Genomic DNA, 20,117 nt, shown 5'->3' on the forward strand with positions numbered 1-20,117 from the left:
AACAAGAACAATAATCAACAATTAAACACAAACAACTTTAAAAAACTTAATAAATACTTACACACATATATATACATATAAAGACACGAGGTATTTTTTTTTTCTTTTTCTTTTTCCTTTTCTTTTCTTTCTTTCAAATGAAGTAAAAGGGAAAACAAATAATAATCAATTGGTTCTTTTATGTGTTTATATTTTTTTTCTGATTTAGTTGTCAGTGTTTAATTCTTATTTATTTTATATTATTATTTTGAAATTATAACAGACTAACTCATACTTCATCAATGACAGAAGAAGACGATAAACAAACAAATTATTTTGATTCTCATCCTGGTACAACTAGAAATCGAAGTACGACATCACCTTCCACTTTAGATGAACACCAATCCAATGTTGAATCAGTGGACATCCCCCTTGATCCATTTTCCAATATTGTCATCAATTCGTATAGCCACAAAGCCAATGTAGTGCCTCCATATGTTCTAGATACTTTATCAAAAGCATATCATAGAAACCATTTACATCAAACCAACACCAATATATCCGACCAAGTTACTTCCAAAACTTTGACTTTTGAAACTGATGCCGATAAACTGAATACTGTATATAGTGGAATTGTCCATGACCCTTATATACGAGCTATGGATGGGGATTGGTTTAAATTTATGCAATCTATTCGACATCAAACAGCTTATACTCATGATAAAATTGCCTATGATCCTGAACTACTCAAAGAATACGATCTTAATGGAACTTGGGGAGGAGATGAACGATTAAAAGATGAGTTTGTCAATAATATAAATAATGGTGGTGTTATTAGTGATTCTGAAAAAAGAGGATTTTTGGGGTTTTTCGGTAAAGAAAAAGGTGAAAATGATACCCGTATGAGATCAACAGCTGGTTATTGGATGGGTGAAAATAGATCTCAATTGAAACCAACATTGAAAAAGATATTCTTGTTTAATCCATTAGTTCCATTATTATTACGTATATTGATTATTATTTTCTGTGCTATTGCATTAGCATTGGCCGGATCAATATTTATCTATTCAAAAAGAGACTATGAAGGACATAAAGTAGAACAACAACCTAGTACTATTATGGCATTAGTAGTACAATCATGTGCATTGGTTTATGTGATATACATTGCTTATGATGAATACACAGGTAAACCTTTGGGATTAAGAGAACCAATGAGTAAAATGAGGTTAATTTTATTGGATTTGTTATTTATTATTTTTTCATCAGCCAATTTATCGTTGGCATTTAACACCATGAATGATGATGAATGGGTTTGTAGAGCAAATAAAACTCCTGGATTATCAGATATTGGTCTTGTCTTCCCGACAATTGGATCAATTTGTCGAAGACAAAGGGCCTTGTCATCATTTTTATTTATGGTGCTTGTGTTATGGGTCATTACATTTACAGTTAGTTTGTTAAGAGTTATTGATAGAGTCAACACTCCAGGACCCAGAAATGTATAGAAGGCATTAATTGTTTTGTAATAATAATATAATTATAATTTTTTTATAGAAAAAGATTATGAGGGAGTATGGGTGGGTATGTAAGGGTAGGTCCATCTGATAATCTTTCGCCCTATTGTTATGTGCTTCCCTCCACTTTTCGACCTAGCTAGTACGAGGGAACCAATATCTAGGTGGGGGTGGGGGGCAAACAAAAATACCAGTCGACAGAAAATCGAAATACTAAATAAACTTAAACCAACAACAAAAGAGAATTAAAGTGAGAGAGTGAGAGAATGTTGCCCTCACTTTCTTTTTTTTTTTTTTTCTTTTCTCTTTCACTCCTTTTTTTTTTTCAGTTAAGTTTTTTCTTAAAACTTTATCATTTTCTATTATTCCTATTCATATTCCTATTCCTATTCCTATTCCTATTCCTATTCCTATTCATTCTTTATCAATTGATATATATAAACAATTAGTATATTATCATTGAAGATTTGTTTTTTGAAGAATAACTTCCTTTCCCCCTCCCCCCGCCCTTTTCGTCCCATTTTTTTTTTTTTTTTTGATTTGATTAATTTGTCCTAACTTAACATCCAATTCAAAATTTACCTCCACCCTCCCTCCCCCTTTCCTCTCAATGTCATCTACTCTTCCACCATTCAGTGATTTAAATGCCACTTGGACATTTATCCAACCCGGACTTGAATTCATTTTGGGTGCTCATGGAGAACAAGGGGTTACTGCCACAATGTATATGAATTGTTATACGGCAATTTACAATTATTGTGTCAACAAATCAAGACGTGGAACCACCCCGGTATCAATATCCAATAATTCCGATAATAATTCTTATTCCCTTGCTGGTGCAGAAATTTATAAAAAACTTGAAGATTATTTAACTGATTTTATTAAAAATTTGAAAAGATTACCTAATGAATCATTTTTAGAATTTTATGTTCGGAAATGGACGCGATTCACCATTGGTGCTGTGTATATGAACAATGTTTTTGACTATATGAATCGTTATTGGGTTCAAAAGGAAAGATCAGATGGACGTAAAGATGTTTATGATGTTAATACATTATCATATATTAAATGGAAAGAAGAAATGTTCACTCCGAATTCAAATTTGTTAATTGAACAAATTTTAAATTTGATTCAACAGCAAAGAGACAGTATGATTGTTGATACCAATTTAATATCTACTGCCATTAAATCATTGGTGTTTTTAAGTATTGATATCCAAGATTTGAAGAAACCAAATTTGATCATATATGTAAATTCATTTGAAGTACCCTTTTTGAATGCTACAATGGATTATTATTCCAAAGAGAGTGGTGCATTTTTGGCATCCCATAATGTTGTTGATTATATGAAGAAATGTGAAACTAGATTAGCTGAAGAAGTATCTCGTTCCAATAATTATTTGGAAGAACGTACTAAGAAACCATTATTGGAAGTATTGAATGCAGCTTTAATTGAAAAACATGCCAATGAAATGTATAACCAATTTCTTGTATTGTTGGAACAAAATCAAATTGATCATATTCAACGGATGTATAAATTACTTGCTAGAGTACCAAAAACTTTAGATCCATTGGCTGATACATTAGAAGAATATATTAAAAAGGAAGCTGCTGCAGCATTGGAAGAAATTCAAACTCAAGCAGAGAATTCTGAAGAGAAAAAGAAAACTGTGGAACCTAAAGTTTATATTCATACTTTGATATCGATATACAATCAATTCAATGATATTGTTATTAGAGCATTTAATAAAGATACCAAATTCATTAAATCATTAGATAATGCATGTCGTCATTTTGTGAATGAGAATCCAATAGCCAGACCTAAACCAAGAATCCCTTGCAGAACTCCAGAATTATTAGCTAGATATGCTGATGGGTTTTTGAAAAGTAATTCCAAAGATGATGAAATGAATTCTGATAATCTTATGATTGTGTTCAAGTTTATTGGTGAAAGAGATTCATTTGAAGAACATTATCGTCGTTTATTAGCGAAAAGATTAATTAATGGTACTAGTAAATCAGAAGAAATGGAAGAAAATGTAATCCATTTATTACAAGAAGCAAATTCTGTTGAATTCACATCTAAAATGACGAAAATGTTTTCTGATATTAAAGCTTCTGATGATTTAAAAATTAAATTTAAAGATAGACTGAATGTTAATGTGGGATTTGATTTTTCACCGATGATTTTAGCACGTAGTACATGGCCATTCCATTTTTCCCAAGATTATAAATTGACACTTGCTCCTGAATTACAAGAAACAATTGATTCTTTGAAAACAATGTTTTTAGAACAAGGACAAGGGAAACAGATTGAATGGCTTTGGAATCATGGGAGAGCTGAAGTTAAGGCATATTTAACTAAAGGTAAAGGTGGCAAACCATTTAATTTTATTGTTTCACAAGTACAACTTATGGTATTATTGGCTTATAATAAATCCAAAAGTTATACATTAGATCAATTAGTAGAAATTGTTGGAATTAAAAAGGAAACTTTACAAAATCATGTAAGTCCATTTGTTAAATTTAAATTACTTAAAGAGGAAGGTGATCAATTAGTATTGGTTGATCATTATCCATCAAGAAAGAATAAAGTCAGTTTTATTAGTGCTATCACTAAAACTAAAGAAGATGAAGGTGAAGAAATTGCTAAAGAAGTACAACAATCAAGAATGATATTTTTGGAAGCTTCTATTGTTAGAATAATGAAACTGAAAAAACTGATGAAACCTAATAATTTATTAAATGAAGTTTTAGTTCAAGCTGGTAATAGATTTAGTGCAAAGAATATTGATGTCAAAAGAGCCATTGATAGTTTAATTGATAAAGAATATCTTAAAAGAAATGGTGATGATTATGAGTATAATAGTTGAATGAAAAAAAAAATAAATCATACAAATAATGCCAAAAAAAAAAAAAAAAATAACATCCATTTTCTTTCGTTTTGAAGGTTTAAATCGAGTGCTAAGCTATATATATATATATATATAAGTATGTTTAACTATTTGGTGTATTTTAGAAACAAAAATTTCTATCATCTTTTCTTTTTTTTTTTTTTTTCAGTTTTATTTCTATATTGTTATTAGAATTATTATAAATATCACACTATACCCTAACCATTACTATTACCATTACCATTACCATTACCTAAAACCCAAATCCACCTTTAGAATAAGCCATTGGTTTTAAATCAGGATGAGGAACAGCTTCAAAAGTTTCTGTAGTTAATATCCAAGGACAATTTTTTTCTTCAACATGTTTATAACCTTGACCATCATCTAATTCTTTTTTATAATTTGAATTTTCTTCAATATGAATCACTCCACCTAAATTACCAGTAGAATCACAATAATTTGGAGCACTGAAAACTGTCATTAATCTACCATTTTGTTCTACTTCTATTCCATTCATTCTAACTTCATGAGATCGAATAATTTTTCTAATTTTATTTGATAAACAAAATCTTTCAGTAATATCGGGACCAAATTGCATACCAATCCCTCTTTTAGAAGGAGAACGACCATTTATTTCTTGAGGATCAGTCCATAATAATTCCATAGCTAATCCTTCTTTTGGTGGTTGAGAAGATCCATTATTAGGGAATCGATTAATTGATTTAATATCTTCAAGGGTTACTTTATCATTAGAAAATAATCCTCCATGCATACATAAATAAGTTTGATTAATTAAACAAGCTAAAGGTAATGCACCAAATGATTGATTAAATGCTTCGAAAATTTTTTTAGAATATTTAAATTCACATTCATCAGTAAATCCATAAGTTTTATTCATATCATTAGTTTCATGATTACCACGATTAATAAAAATTGATTTAGGATAAAGAATTTTTAAAACATATAAATATAATGCCACTTCACATGACCAAGATCCTCTATCAACAAAATCTCCATTAAATAAATATATATGATCTTGAGTTACATGACCAAATTTATTAAATAAATTTAATAAATCATAAAATTGTCCATGAGTATCACCAACAACAGTTAATTTTTTACCACCAATGATTTGATCATTTTTACCATTAGAGTTATTAATTTTATCATTATTGGAAGTAAAATCAATTTGTGAATGTAATAATGATATTTCTGTCATGGTGTTTTCATTTTTCAATATTTCATAAACTTTTGCAACTATAGCAAAAACGTGTCGTTTTGGTAATTTACCACCGTTTTTAAATAATTTAATCATATATTTCAAATAATCATGATTTAATCCTTCAATATTCACAATCACATCTGATTTCTTATCTTCAGTTTTGGTGGTGGTGCTGGTGGTGCTGGTGGTGCTGGTGCTGGTTGTTATGTTTAATTCTGGACCTGACCAAGATTTTTCAATTTGTATACTTTGATAATCAATTTTATTAAAAATCGATTCATTATCATCATTCCCAGCAATAGCTTTTTCAAATGCTTGTCTTTTTAAATAATTAGTACATTGTTTATAATTTTCTAATGTCAATTTATCATTAGGTAATTTTTTCAATATAAATTTAAAATTTTCTAATGCTTGTTTATGTTTTAAAATTGCCATTAATGATACTCCTTTACGATAATATGCTTTTAAAAAATTATTATCTAATTTAATAGCTAAATCACAATCTTGAATGGCTAATCCATAATTTTCTAATTTGATTTGAACTTGAGCTCTATTAGAATAAAAAATTGCATTTTCGGAATCAATTTCAATGGCTTTGGTATAGGCTTCTATGGCTTCATCATATTTATGTTGTTTCAATAAATTGTTCCCCTTATCTTTCCATTCAACAGCTTCTTCTTTAGGTGATGACATCTTGTATGGGTTGTTGATAGTAAATGTTTAGATAGTTGTAGTTGAAAGGATTAACTTGGAAAAATTTAATTAAAAATTGTTGTGAAAAATTTCAATTTCCAAAAATTAAGAATCAACAACAAAAAAAAAAAATTTTCCATTGTTCTTCTTCATTCTTCATTCTTCATTCTTCTCACTCGGCATTTCTTTTTTACTTTTCGTTTTTTGGTCCAAAAGGGTTTTCCAATTCTCGGGATTATTATGATCACTTTATTGTCTGAAAAAGGGACAACAGGATAATAGATATCTCAAAATGATTTAGAGTAGTGAAACTGATTGAAAGACAAGTTGGTGATTTGCAATAGCCCATTCTTTTTGTCTTCTACTATTATCGTCCTCTCATTATGTATAGGGAGGTATTCTTTATCCTTCTTCTTAAAGAATTGTATTATTTACTTATAAAACTAAAACAATACTATTTACTACACAACTATTGTATAATCCAATTGATTTCTACCTCTACCACTCTTAACCTTTGATACGTAAACCTGATGAAGGTACTCCAATAGCAGTAATATCAGTAATATTACATAATTTACCTTTAAATTCTGGTTTATAAGTAGCACCCACTAATGCTTCTTTAATAGATGGTTCACCTTTATAAATTGGAGTGAAACTACCACAACAAATATCAAATTCCGCATAAGGATCAAAATTAATTTCAATGGCATCATTAGCAATTGTATCAGCTTTATTTTTCAATTTTGTTGCTTGTTCAGCACGAGGTCCACTATTAGAAATCTTTAATAATTCTTCAGCAAAATAAGAAGCAGAAGCATAATTTTTATTTTTGAATGATTGAGTCATGGCAACTTGTAATGCATTCAATTTATGAGGTGGTTGTAATTGAGCTCTAGTGAAATAAGCAGCTAATTCTAAATTCCGTTTCACATCCAGGGTTGGCAATTTACGACGTTCTAATTCAATTGATAATCCAAGAATATATTCACGACATAATCTTAAAATTTCATGACATTTATTTTCTTCATCTTCATCATCAACATTTAATATAGTAATGGTATAAATAACTTTTCTAAATGTCGAAATTGCTTCTTCTAAATTATTGGCTTTGAATTTTTTGAATCCTAAAGATAATAATTCTTCCAATTTATCATATCCAGGGACAACTGGTTTGAATTTACGGGGATTATCTTCATCATTATCATGTCTAATATAAGTTTTCATTGCTGGTAATTCATCCATACCTGGTAAATATAATTTAGAGGCTCCATAAACTTGATTGAATCTAGTTCTTAATGGTTCGAAATTAACTACCCCAATTTGTTTATTTAATAAAGATGCTGCTTGTTCAAATCCACCAGCAGCCACATAAGTTGCTGGAGTTTTAGCATTACGTAACCAATCACCAATTTCATTTTCAGTGGTAACAAATTCCGGAACATTTTCATCAACGATATCATCATCATCAATATCTAATTCTTCATCCAAATCCCATGCTTCCACATCTTCTTCACCAACACCAACACCACCACCACCTTCTTCATTGTCAACATCACGATCATCATCAACAACAAATCCAAGGTTATCATCAATATTGCCAGTATTTGAATCAAAAGTTTGACCTTCAATGAAATTATCACCAGTATCTTCAATAGACAAATTTTCAATTTTACCAGTAATTAAAGCAGTTTCAAAATAAGATAATTCTGAATCTTTCAATGGCCAATTTCCAACTGGTTCAGCAATTGGTTTAGGTAATGGTACAACATCACCTAATTCTGGTAATTCAACATCTTTTTCACTAATATTAGCTTCTTGTAAAATTTGTTCTGCTAATTCATTCAATCCATTAGATTTAGCTAAAGTATAAGCTAATGGTAACATACCATTTTGAATATAAACTTGACATCTTTTTTTAATATCATTATTGTATAAAGTGTTTTGTACTAATGAAGAAGTATCATCACGATGTTGAGCAATGGTTGACATTTTATCTAATCTTTCTTCATCACCTTTATATAAATATAAAAATGATAATTTATCAAAATGATGTAATTGTTGATAAACATATTCAACAATTTCAAGATTACCTTGTAATAAAGCTTCTTCACTTAATTTTTCCCAAATTTGATTATTATTCAAAATTTTAGCTTGTTCTAAAGCAACTTGTAAATTACTACATTCTAAAGCCAATTCAAATCGAGTTTCTGGATCTTGAACAAAATGTAATGCAACTTCTGGGAACCCCTTTTTTTGTAAATATCCAATAATATTTTGACCAACTAAAGTAGAATTCTTAATAAGTCTCAATACTTCACCAAAATTCTTATTAACTAAAGCACGTTTAAATCTATATTCAGTAGGATCAATAGTAATTGTTTCAACTTGACCTTGACGATTCAAACAATGAATTAAATTCCCTTGAACTTTAGTAATATACAATGTATTTTCCAAAGTCTTGATAATACCATTATCACCATTTAATAAAGTGTATTTGATATGATTCAAAGTAGAATATAATAAAACTCCAGTATCATCCCAAGCAGCACTTTTAATTCTAATTGTTTCATGCATTGAAGTGATTAATTCTAAATCCTTGTTAGCAATAGTAATAGTATGTTTAGAAAGTAAGGCCAAATATTGTCCATTACTAGACCAAGAAACATATTTGACATTATTAACACTAATTTCTGCCAATTCTTTACGTTGTTGAACATCATAATTAATCACTGAATGAGCTTTAACTAATAAAATACGACCAGGTGAACCAGGTAAAACATCAATAATAGACAGATCTAATTGAACTGTTTTAGTAGCATTATTGTTTAAATCTTTAACTTGTAAAGTCTTGGTGGATTTAACATATGTAACAAAACGATTACGAGAAATAAATGTTGCAAAATTAGCTTCACCTTGACGAATATCAGTTGGTTCAATTGCTCCAGTTACATGTTTAGGTAAAGTAATTAAAGCATAATTACCATTATCACCTTCACCATGAACAACTAAAACTGAATTATCACTTTGATTATAAGATAAAGTTCTCATAAATGACCAAGTTTTACCAATTTTTTTCAATGATAACATTGGTAAAGAATTTTCTTGTTTATTGAAATCATAAGTTTGAATTTGTTTCTCACCATTAACATAATATAATTTATTTTGGAAAATAGTATGAGCTGGTCTTTCTCTTTCTAATTTGAATACCATAATCCCTGAATCATGACAAGCAGCAAATAAACTAATGGTTGGATGAGAAGCAATCAACCAGAATCGATCATGTTCTCTTCTAAATTGTTTAACGGGTACTCTTTTATTTAAATCCCAAACACGAATTGTTTTATCATCAGAAACTGATAAAATCAAATCTTGATGAGGATGGAAAATGGCACTTAAAACATTCCCAGTATGACCTCTACAAGTATCAACTTCCCAAGCTTTAGTATCACTCATTCTCCATAATTTAACGACACGATCATCACCAGCAGAAACAATAAGAGGTAAAGTAGGATGGAAAGAAGCATAATTAACTCCTTTATCATGACCTTCCAATACATATTTAACAATAGCATTGATATTACCAAAAATATCTTGTTGAGGTAATTGTTGTCTTTGTAATTGATCTTCAAAAGCTCTAACTGAAGAAGTTGGGGCACTATGTTTTTTCCTTAATCCTGAAATATCCCATACTCTAACTGTTTGATCTAATGAAGCACTAACAATCAAATCTTCAGTTGGATGGAATTGAGCACTCATAACATAATGATTATGACCAGTTAAACAAGCAATTTCTTGACGATTTTGCCAATTCCAAATACGTATAGTTTGATCATCAGAACAACTAATAATCCAAGGTAAATCATGATGAAATGAAACTCCTCTAATATAATCCAAATGTCCATTCAATGTGAAAATACATTTTCTAGTATTTAATGACCAAACTTTAATAGTATAATCATCACCTCCAGATACAAATAATGGTTGAGTTGGATGGAAATCAACACTTCTTACTGGTCCCACATGATCTTCAAATCGATCAATTAATGTCCCCATTCGATAATCCCATAATTGAATTGTTGATGAATGTAAAGATACTAAAGCCCAAGGTCTTTTAGGATGAAAGGCAACACCTTTAGCCCTAGAAGACTTGGATTCAAATTTTGTTAACATCTTCATGATGGATAATTATAATTCAATCAAGATGATGAAGATGATAAATATTTATTTGTGGTGAATTGTTGGTTTGATTCGTTTTTGGTAGATTTTTTTTTTTTTTTTTTTTTTTTCAACAACAATCGGCAAAAGAATAACAGAATGAATAAGGAGCAAATTGACAAAAAAGACACGTTAATTAAAATTTTCAAGTCGTGCAATTGGTCTCAAATACATAAACACTACTACTACTACTACCACTACTACTTTTAATTGCAAAAATGGGTATTGGTATTGCATCCAATATCATCAAGAGTTATTTCTATTTATATCTACAATGCTATGAGCATTAATGGTCACAACAATCAAGGCAATAACCTTAACATTAGAAAAACTATTCTTAATTGTTCAATATTACAAACATCAAAACAAATATCCATATTATTATATTCAGTATTTTTTTTTTAAAAAAAAAAAATAAAAAGAATTGTTCATACTTAACTATTAAAGTTTAAATGACTTACATGAAAAATGACAATACACCCAAACAGATAGAGGCAAAAATACCACTAACAACATTATTATTTAATGAGTTGGCAACACCTTGAGAGCTACTTCCACTTCCACTGCCACTTCCACTGCTGCTACTTCCAGAATCAGAAGATTTTGAATCTTGAACAAATCCCCCAACACCAGCACTTGGATTATAAGTGGTGGCAGCAGTAGTAGCTTTTGCAGTTGCTTGTGCTGCTGCAGCGGTATTTTGAGCTGGAACATTTGCAGTCTTTTTAGTTGAATCAGTTTTAACACTAGTTATAGTCGAAGAACCACTAGTTGAAGTGATGGTAGTTTCTTGAGCTTTGCTATTATTGTTGTTATCATTATCATCTTCATTTTGCGGATCAAACCCAGTAGCATCATCACTACCCAACCACGTCTTTTTAGTGGTCAATATAATATTACTATCGTTACCATCAGTACTATTATAAAGAAAAGCATGATAATCAGATTCTTTAGTAGAGTTACCATCTAATTTAACATTGTTTGGTAAATCATGGGTAGTGGCATAAATCTCTTTAATGTGAGCATAAAAATATCCATATTTCTTGATATCTTCAGAATCCCAATTGACTAATCCACCAGCCCATTCAATAGTGCCTTTACCATTTGAAGAATCACCACCAGGCCATAAAGAAAATTGAATTCTTGATGGAGTTTGAGGGTAATCAAAACGATTACTGGTTTCATTCCAAGTATCTTTCTTATTTAATGTACGGACTTTTTCTCCATCAACATACCAGTCGATTTTATCTTCAGTCCAATCCATTTCATAATTATGATAATATTCAAAAGTATCATTTACAGTAGAATTTCTTGAGTTATTATAATTTAAGATCCCTTGAGAATAAAAATTTGATTGAGGACTAGTTAAATTATAACCAACAAATTCATAATCAATTTCATCTTGAACATCAGAAAACAAAATAAAGGCAGTGACAACCCCACCACCATGAGATGTTTTCAATGTAGCACCAACTTTACCGTACCACAAGTATTTGGTGGATGATACGACGGTACCAGTGGTATGATTTGGCATTTGAAGTAATAAAGAATTATCATAGTAATCGACCCAACCAGTATAAACCCAATCAGCTTCAGTAGAATTACCTAAATAATCAGATTGTAATTCAATTTCTTTAATTTTATCTTTGGAATCAAATGTTTCTTGGAATGAACTCATTCTAGGCATAGGCATACAAGAAGTTAAATTATAAGAAAATCTAATATCACAACCACCTAAACAATAGGCCCCAGTACCACAGATACCAAATTGAGAACAACATGGTTTATCTTCTGGACAATGACTATCTGCACTACAAGTGATGGTATCGTCACTAGCAGCCACGGCAGTGAAGATATTAGATAATGTTGCCAAAAAGGCAAAATGGAGTATTGAAAATTTCATAACTAATATTAATGATAAATTAGAATGTGAGGAGGGAAAGGGAGGGGGGGAGTGTAAGGATTGATTGGAATAAAATGGGATAGTTTATAGCGAATGATATGAAATGAGGGTGAAATGAAATGAATGAATTCTGCCTTCCCACTTAAATTGATCTATATCAGGTAAAAAGCCCAAAAAATGAAGTAAAAATGAAGTAAAAATGATTTTATGAATATTAATTATGATTGATTAATATTAAAAAACTGATAATAAAGAAATAAAAATCAAAGGATCTTCTTTAGAATAAATAGAATAAAAGTGGAAAAGTGGAATATGAAAAGACGAAAGGAAAGGTTTCTATAAAAAAAAAAAAAAAAAATTAAAGAAAAAATTTTTGAGGCGTTAAGAAAAGACACAGTTGAAATCTTAAGCCCAGCGAGAATTTAAGCCAAGAAGAAGAAGAAGAACCAAGAAGAATGAAAGAAAGAACATTTATCAAATCTGAAAAAGAGAATGCAAGTTTATGTATGATCACCCAGATATGACCATTACTAATTAACTAATCACCAATGGTTTTCTTGATTTGTCTTGAGATATGATAAGAATATCAAGAGAGTTTAATAAATGAAAGTATATTAACAAGACTATATTGGGAATGGAAATAGCAATAGGAATGAATTGAAACAAGGCTTGGTTAGTTGGTGCCAGTTGGTACCAGTTGGTGGTAGGTAGGTAGGTGGGGGGCCGTTGTATAGATGAAAATTCTCTTTTCTTTTTCTTGTGTGAGAGAGAGAGTGTGTTGCCAAAAATAAACAATTTCAAAACACGAAATTTTTTTTTACAAATCAAAAAAAGGAGACTTAATAATATTTCCTAATTGGTAATTGATCTGATTTCTTACCGTCTAACTAACATCTTAACGTCTTCTACTACTGATGCTACTACTACTTCTACTTCTACTTCTATACAGTGATCTCCATAAGATATATATATATATATATATAAACCAACAATATCTAATCCATGTTTTCTAGACAAATTCACTTTAACATTATTATTTGCAACATCAAAATCTTTAAATCTTCCAATCTTCAAATCGGGTGATTTCATTAATTAAGCTTCGCCTCCTTTCAAATTTTTTTTTTTTACTTCTTCTTCTTTTTTTCTCTCTGTTCCATTTGACGATCGCACACGACCTTTTTTTCGGTTTTTCTTATACAAAAGCTTCACTCTCTCCGCCTTCCTGTTACAATTAATAATCAAACTGCTATTACGTCTTCACTAATCATTCCTATTTTATTCCTTTGTGATATATGTGCTATTGGGGATAGTAACTGAAACATCAAGAATTGTATTATAAGCCATGTTGAGTTCTAAAAATAGAGAAAATATTTATTATGTGCGCTACCAACTGTTTTTAAAGCTGCAACTTAAGATGCAAGCTACATCTCTGATAACAACTCAAGTAATGATATTAGCATTAATAGTATTGAATATTTTGATAGTTATAAGTTTGCTTTGTTGGTATTTTTTATCATTTTAGTTAGAAAAGTCAACAAAAATATTTTTTGATAGAGTTCCTAGGTTTACTACTCTAGTTTTTGATGTGTTCATCAGGTCTATAGGAATTGAAGGCCTACAGGTTGACAATATAAAAGAGACTTTAAAAGTTTTTGCTTTCATATTAAGAGATTGAATCAAGTGTTCGTTTTGAACTTAGGTATTATGGTAGCGCAGATATTTGTCACGTGATAATGCTAAAAAAAACAACCATCAAACTTGCAACCTTTAACAGTGGTGGTAATAATTAGTTAATCCTTGTCTAATAAGATATAACTTATAATTATTGGCTAGAAAAGTTAAGAAGAATATAAATATTATATAAAAAAAAAGTAGCAGTGTAGAACGAATAAGTAAAAAAACAAAAAAAAAACGAATATTATAGAAAGCACCAATAATTTAATCAATAAACAAATGGTATAAGTTTGTTAGTCTAGAATGAAATAATAAAAAAAAAAAAACGAAATCAGAATCCATCATTTGTCCTTGATATTTATCTTTTCTTTTTTCAGTTCAATTAATTGATGATACCACCAAGACTGATACTGATACCTAATAATTTTAAAAGAGAAACAGCGAGTCCTAAAGCAACACCAACATCTCTTTTTTCAAATTCACTGTTTTCTTGTTGAGCACCATCATCATCACCACCATCATTTCTTTTAGTAATAACACCACCAGCAACACCATTAAGAGCATTCAAAACTGTATTTAAATCAACAGAAGGTGAAACATCAGCACCGTTAAGAACACCAGAACCTAAAACGTTTTTAACAATACTACCAGCAGCAGCAATTTCTTCAGGGGTAGCACCACCAATAATACTTGATAAGGCATTACCATCACCTGGAATAGCAGCACCATGAACAAAGGTTGATAATAAACCAATTGATAAGATTTGAGTGAATTTCATTGTTAAGGTTGTTAGTATAAATGTAGAAACTGAATAATTGTTCTTTGATGAGGTTGAAACAAGAGAGAAAACAAAGAATATCGATAATTATATTGGTTTGGAATTACCTATCTATTTATAATCCAAAAATTTTTTTTTCCAATCTTCAGGAAAAAAAAAAAATCAATCAATCAACTGTGGTAGTTATTGTGGTGGCATTGATGATGATGATAATGATAATAATTATTCAATCAAACATAATTCGCGTGTCATCGTTACTGGAATACTCCTCCATGTTGCAAAATCTTATATTCAAAGTTTTGCATTTGCATTTGCATTTGCATTTTCTCTTTCACAAGCTTAAACGTTAACAATCCTTTTCCCAAATAGGTTAGATTTGAACCAAAAAAAGTAGTAAACTGATTATTATCAATGAGGGGTATTGGTAAACAATTGAAAAGCCACATATTCATTTTGTATGTATTGGTGGAACTTTTTAATGAAGACGGAGGGGGAGAAGGAGGAGAAGGAGGTGGTGGTGGTGGGAGAAAAATATAGTTTTAAGGTTTAATAAATGCAACATATTAAAGATATATTTAGACAACTCCAAGTGTTGTAGCACTAATACTAATCGAATGTGGTATTCAAAGATGATGATAATAAACAACAATTGAGCGTGGTGAATATAAGTCAAGTAATAAGGTGGGTATTTTGAACATAATGAGGAAATTGGAGATGTTGTTTTGCAGCCACTTTTTTGATAAGACAAAAAAAAAAGCACACACACACACAAAACACTTTCTATTTACAATAAATAATTGTAAATCATTTAATATCAGAATTATACCAATTGAAAATCTCAATTGTTAGATTTCTTTGTTATTTTGTTGTTGATGTTTCCTTTTTTCAATGTCTCCTTGTCTCCTTTATAGTTTTTTTTTTTTTTTCTTTTTTCTTTTTCTGTATAGGTTGATAATCTTAAACCTGAAATTGGAACTTTAACTTTTTCCTTCATCCTATTGAAGGCGTTTAAAATATCTTTCAATTGACAGAAAATGATAAAGAAAGATATAAAATGATTTATGAGTTCTGTTAATTGCTACCTTTCAATGTTTAATATGATCTTCATTTTCTCTCTCTCTATCACTAGAAATCTTTTTATGAGATTGTTAGTGATACTATACTTACTTGATCATCAACTTCTCTATAAACACATGAATAATTCAATTGACAAAGTACTATTCTTGTTTTTAGTTCTCTATTGTTGTTGTTTACTAAACTTTATGAACCACAGAAAATGAAACTATCTTCAATAACAATAATCATGGAATAATAACCTTGATAGTTTTTTCTTTTTTTTTTTTTCATTTCCAAAATTAACCTTTTTTTTTTTTTTTTAAAGAAAAATCGTTCCTTTTCATTATTGTCATAAGTTCATCTTAATCTTAATCTTCATCTGGATTGCACAATCTTTCCAAATACTAACCAACCAACTAACTAACCATCCTAATAATTACGATAGAGTTTATTTATTTAAACTCTAAAAAAAAAAAAAAAAAAAAAAAAAATCACAACAAACATTAGTGATAGTCATATTAGTATCGTTTCTTTTACATATCTTTGAATTATAAACTTTCTTACCGTCAAAACCACATTGATTGAAAATTTTAGTTGAAAATTTTTGAAAATGCAACTTTTAATTTACTTTTTGTTTTCTTAATTAATTCTTTAACAAACATGTTTTGTGTTTATTCAAAGTATATTTTTTTTTTTTTTTTCAAAAATTTCACAACACTCTAAACAAAAAAGCTTCTTATTAGTTCATTTGTAATTAATAGATACTTGTTTCACTTGGTTAGGCTGTTCTCCACTCTTCCCCCTCCTCCCCCCCCCCTTCTATTCGCAAAATGAAACCAAGCAAATTTTCTCCCCTGTAGAATAATTAGATTTTGATTTGGTTATCAATTTCTTTCTTTTTTTTTTTTTTGTTTTCCTTACTTGATCTATTTACTTGAGAAAAAATTATACATATTTGGATTATAAGTTGAAGGATTATCATAAATCAAATTACTTTCATTTTGAGGTGTCCTTTGTTGTGGGTATGGATATGAGTGTGGCTGCGGCTGAGGTTGCGCTTGTTGCTGTTGCTGTTGTGGTGGTGGTTGTTGAGTTGGGGCAAAATTGTAAGATCCCATAGTTTGTTTAGGTGGTAATTGAGGAGGAGGGGGTGGTGGTTGTCGTTGATATCCAGTTTGAGTCTGACCCTGAAATTGACTGTATCCGCCTTGAGGTTGTGTATACTGTTGATTATATCCACCAGAGAATTGAGATTGAGATTGAGGTTGTTGTTGCTGATTATATCCACCAGATGGTTGACTACTGATACTTATATTTGATTGACCAGTATAATTTGATTGCAATCCAGAACTTTGAGTTCGATTTAACATTGGCTGTGTAGGAAATTGTTGTCCAATATTCAAACTTCTCATTCCTTTATTCAATTGATTATCAATATTATTTCTAAAATCTTTAAATCGATCCAATAATTGACTATAAAATTTCTCTCCAGCAATTAAACCATTATGATATTTCAACCAATTACCATAAAATTGATCAATTTTTTCCAGTTGATTAACAATTAATTGAGTTTTCGAATTAGTTGCCATTTGTAAAGTTTTAATTTGAGGATTTGAAATCAATTTATCCCAAATTATTTTTAATTGTTCAATTATTGATTTCTCTTTATTGATTAATTTATCCAATTCATTTGTAAATGGATGAAATTTCTTTAATTCTTCAGGGAAAATAATTGATTTGATTTCATTAGTAGATTTTAATTTCATGTTCAATACCAAAATATCGGAAATATCATCATTATGAATTTCTTTTTTCAATTTCTCAATCAATTTAAATTTATTCTGTTTAATATTGTTTAAATCATTCAAATAATCTTCAATATTCTTGATTTGTTTATCTTGATTAGTATCATTATTATCATCAATATCCAAAAGACTTATTTCTGAATCTTGATTTGATTTATTATCAACAGTATTATTAAATAAACTCTTAAACTCATGAGATTGAATTCCACTTCCTAAAGTTCGATGATAAGTTTCATCGATCAATGCAAACAATTTGGTATCTGATACCGATGCATCGTATAAAATCTTCTTTAATTGAATTGCATCATCTTGACAATTGTTTTCCGTCAAGAGTTTAATCAATTGATATATCTCTTTCCTTGAGTTTTCAATAGCAATTTTCCTTTGTATGTCATTGGAATATTGCGACAGTATTTCATTAACTTTGTCAATAACAGATCGTGACAAGAGTTCTTCAATATCTCCATTATTGTTGCCCCTAGAATTTGTTCCCTTGAGACTCTCCTTGATGGAAACTAATGCCTTGGGCAATTTCAAGTATTCCAAAACCGACGAAACCTCTTCATTGGATACTTCAAAATGATCAATTTCATTCCTTAAATACTGTGATTTCTCTTCTGAATAATAACTTGACAATTCATGAATATTCACTGGGACAACATTAACCAAGAAATTATTATAATTTTTTTCATTAATTTCATGAAATATGGCATTATCTGCCAATTTAATTATTTTGGTACTATCCATCGGCTTGATTTCAGGTAATGTCACCAAGTTAGGAACAATGTCATGATAAATCAAATCATTATCTTTATTCAAATCATTGAGTCTGATAGTGACAGCATCTTTTTGATATTTATAATTATCTAATAACTCATAAACATCACCACTACCTTTGGATACTTGTTTCAAAGTACTGCTATGAACTCCATTCAACACTTCTTGTGATTTAGTCAAATAAGCAATTGCATCCCCATATTTTCTATTTGCATCTAAATGTAATCCATTGAAATAATAAGCCAATGACTTATAATATTCATATTTAAAGTAGATAATGGAAATCCATGAAGAGTCTAATTCAGCTGCAACATATCGATTATCGGAATCATCAGTATCTTCAGGTCTTTCTAAAAATCCTTCGTCATCTTCATCATCATCATCTTCATCTTCTTCTTCATATTCACCACCATCATAACTTTCATTCGTTATTTTAAAACTCTCCTTCTTATTCTTATTTATCATATTATAACAATCTTCATACAATACACTTGTAGATTTACAAAGTTTTGCAATTAAAGAATTTTTCAGTTGGTTCAAATCACCACTAATAACTTTTAAAGTGAAAATCTCTTGAGATTGAGCAATCATTAATTTGCTTAAAAATTTTATTGTTGATTGAGCTAAATCTTGACTTGGTGCATGTAAAAAATTTTCATTGATAAACTGATAAATACCACTTGATTGTTGTAACATTGAAATCAGTTGTTTAAATGCTGTTTCACCTTCAGGACCATTGAGTTGTTGCAGTTCATTATATTTGAATTGAGCAAATTTGCTTAAAATGGCTCCAATGTTATATAATACATTGACTTTTTCAAAAGCTAATGAATTTTGAGTATATGGTAATGAAGAAAATGAATCAAACCATTCAAATTGTAATTTTTTTGATTTATTTAAATCGTGAAATGGAATTCTTAAATCGATTAATTCCAATTTACTATAATAACCATAGTATAGTTTTAATCCTGTATCATCAGCATTGACTCCTCTAATATCTTGACGCAATTTATTTAAAGAATTAATATCATCTTGGTATTGGGAAGTATTACCATATATTGATAACAAATAATTATTAAGTGGTTTCACCCAATTAACTTCTTCAGTTTTCTTACTGGGAACAACAAGTAAATGTGTTTTCATTTGTGATTCTAATGTGTAAAAGAAAACAAAACCAACTTGTAGTAGTCTACTTTCTCCAAGATAAAGATCAGAACTAAAATGGGGGGAGGTTTTAAGAACAAGAATCTCTAATCTCAAGAAAATAGTGGTGGTAGAAGTGACAGGCTCCTCCAACCACGCTCCTCTTTCTCCCTTTGCCTCAAGAGAGAGAGAGATTCCATTTTTGAGGACAGATTGCACGACTATCATAGTTTGGGATGTATGGTGTTCATTGCACGCAAATAACACTATGGTGTATAAACTAGTATCTGGGCATATAGGATACATTTTCAAGGGATATACAGATTAGATAGCACGTCATCGATCTACCGGAAGGATTTCAAATTGATGTTTCCACTACAAACCTTTTACTTTTTGTCCTACAAAAAGGTATCGGTATAATTGTGTCACGTTCAACACCTAAACAAAGATATGTCATCAATCATC

At 29.7% G+C, this 20,117-nt stretch overlaps 6 protein-coding genes across 6 annotated transcripts; 2 read left to right on the forward strand and 4 right to left on the reverse strand. All coding sequences in view use genetic code 12, as the record gives it.

Annotated features, from left to right (window-relative positions):
* Window positions 1-281: 281 nt before the first annotated feature.
* On the forward strand, window positions 282-1,484 carry CD36_81570 (uncharacterized membrane protein ydl133w, putative; the record flags this gene model as incomplete). Its single annotated transcript, XM_002419057.1, has 1 exon — window positions 282-1,484. One exon carries the CDS (start codon window positions 282-284, stop codon window positions 1,482-1,484), a length of 1,203 nt encoding a protein of 400 aa, XP_002419102.1.
* A 619-nt stretch (window positions 1,485-2,103) lies between these two features.
* Window positions 2,104-4,365, forward strand: CD36_81580 (cell division control protein 53 homologue, putative; the record flags this gene model as incomplete). The annotated part of the gene is made up of 1 exon (XM_002419058.1): window positions 2,104-4,365. The coding sequence occupies one exon, from the start codon at window positions 2,104-2,106 to the stop codon at window positions 4,363-4,365; it is 2,262 nt and encodes a 753-aa protein (XP_002419103.1).
* Window positions 4,366-4,639: 274 nt separating this feature from the next.
* CD36_81590 (serine/threonine-protein phosphatase T, putative) lies at window positions 4,640-6,301 on the reverse strand (the record flags this gene model as incomplete). The annotated part of the gene is made up of 1 exon (XM_002419059.1): window positions 4,640-6,301. One exon carries the CDS (start codon window positions 6,299-6,301, stop codon window positions 4,640-4,642), a length of 1,662 nt encoding a protein of 553 aa, XP_002419104.1.
* A 507-nt stretch (window positions 6,302-6,808) lies between these two features.
* On the reverse strand, window positions 6,809-10,477 carry CD36_81600 (alpha subunit of COPI vesicle coatomer complex, putative; the record flags this gene model as incomplete). The annotated part of the gene is made up of 1 exon (XM_002419060.1): window positions 6,809-10,477. The coding sequence occupies one exon, from the start codon at window positions 10,475-10,477 to the stop codon at window positions 6,809-6,811; it is 3,669 nt and encodes a 1,222-aa protein (XP_002419105.1).
* A 496-nt stretch (window positions 10,478-10,973) lies between these two features.
* On the reverse strand, window positions 10,974-12,419 carry CD36_81610 (chitin transglycosidase, putative; the record flags this gene model as incomplete). Its single annotated transcript, XM_002419061.1, has 1 exon — window positions 10,974-12,419. The coding sequence occupies one exon, from the start codon at window positions 12,417-12,419 to the stop codon at window positions 10,974-10,976; it is 1,446 nt and encodes a 481-aa protein (XP_002419106.1).
* Window positions 12,420-16,853: 4,434 nt separating this feature from the next.
* Window positions 16,854-19,958, reverse strand: CD36_81640 (vacuolar-sorting protein, putative; the record flags this gene model as incomplete). Its single annotated transcript, XM_002419062.1, has 1 exon — window positions 16,854-19,958. One exon carries the CDS (start codon window positions 19,956-19,958, stop codon window positions 16,854-16,856), a length of 3,105 nt encoding a protein of 1,034 aa, XP_002419107.1.
* Window positions 19,959-20,117: the final 159 nt, after the last annotated feature.

The sequence above is a fragment of the Candida dubliniensis genome, chromosome 3 (genome assembly GCF_000026945.1).
Source record: "Candida dubliniensis CD36 chromosome 3, complete sequence".
Lineage (NCBI taxonomy): Eukaryota > Fungi > Ascomycota > Pichiomycetes > Serinales > Debaryomycetaceae > Candida > Candida dubliniensis.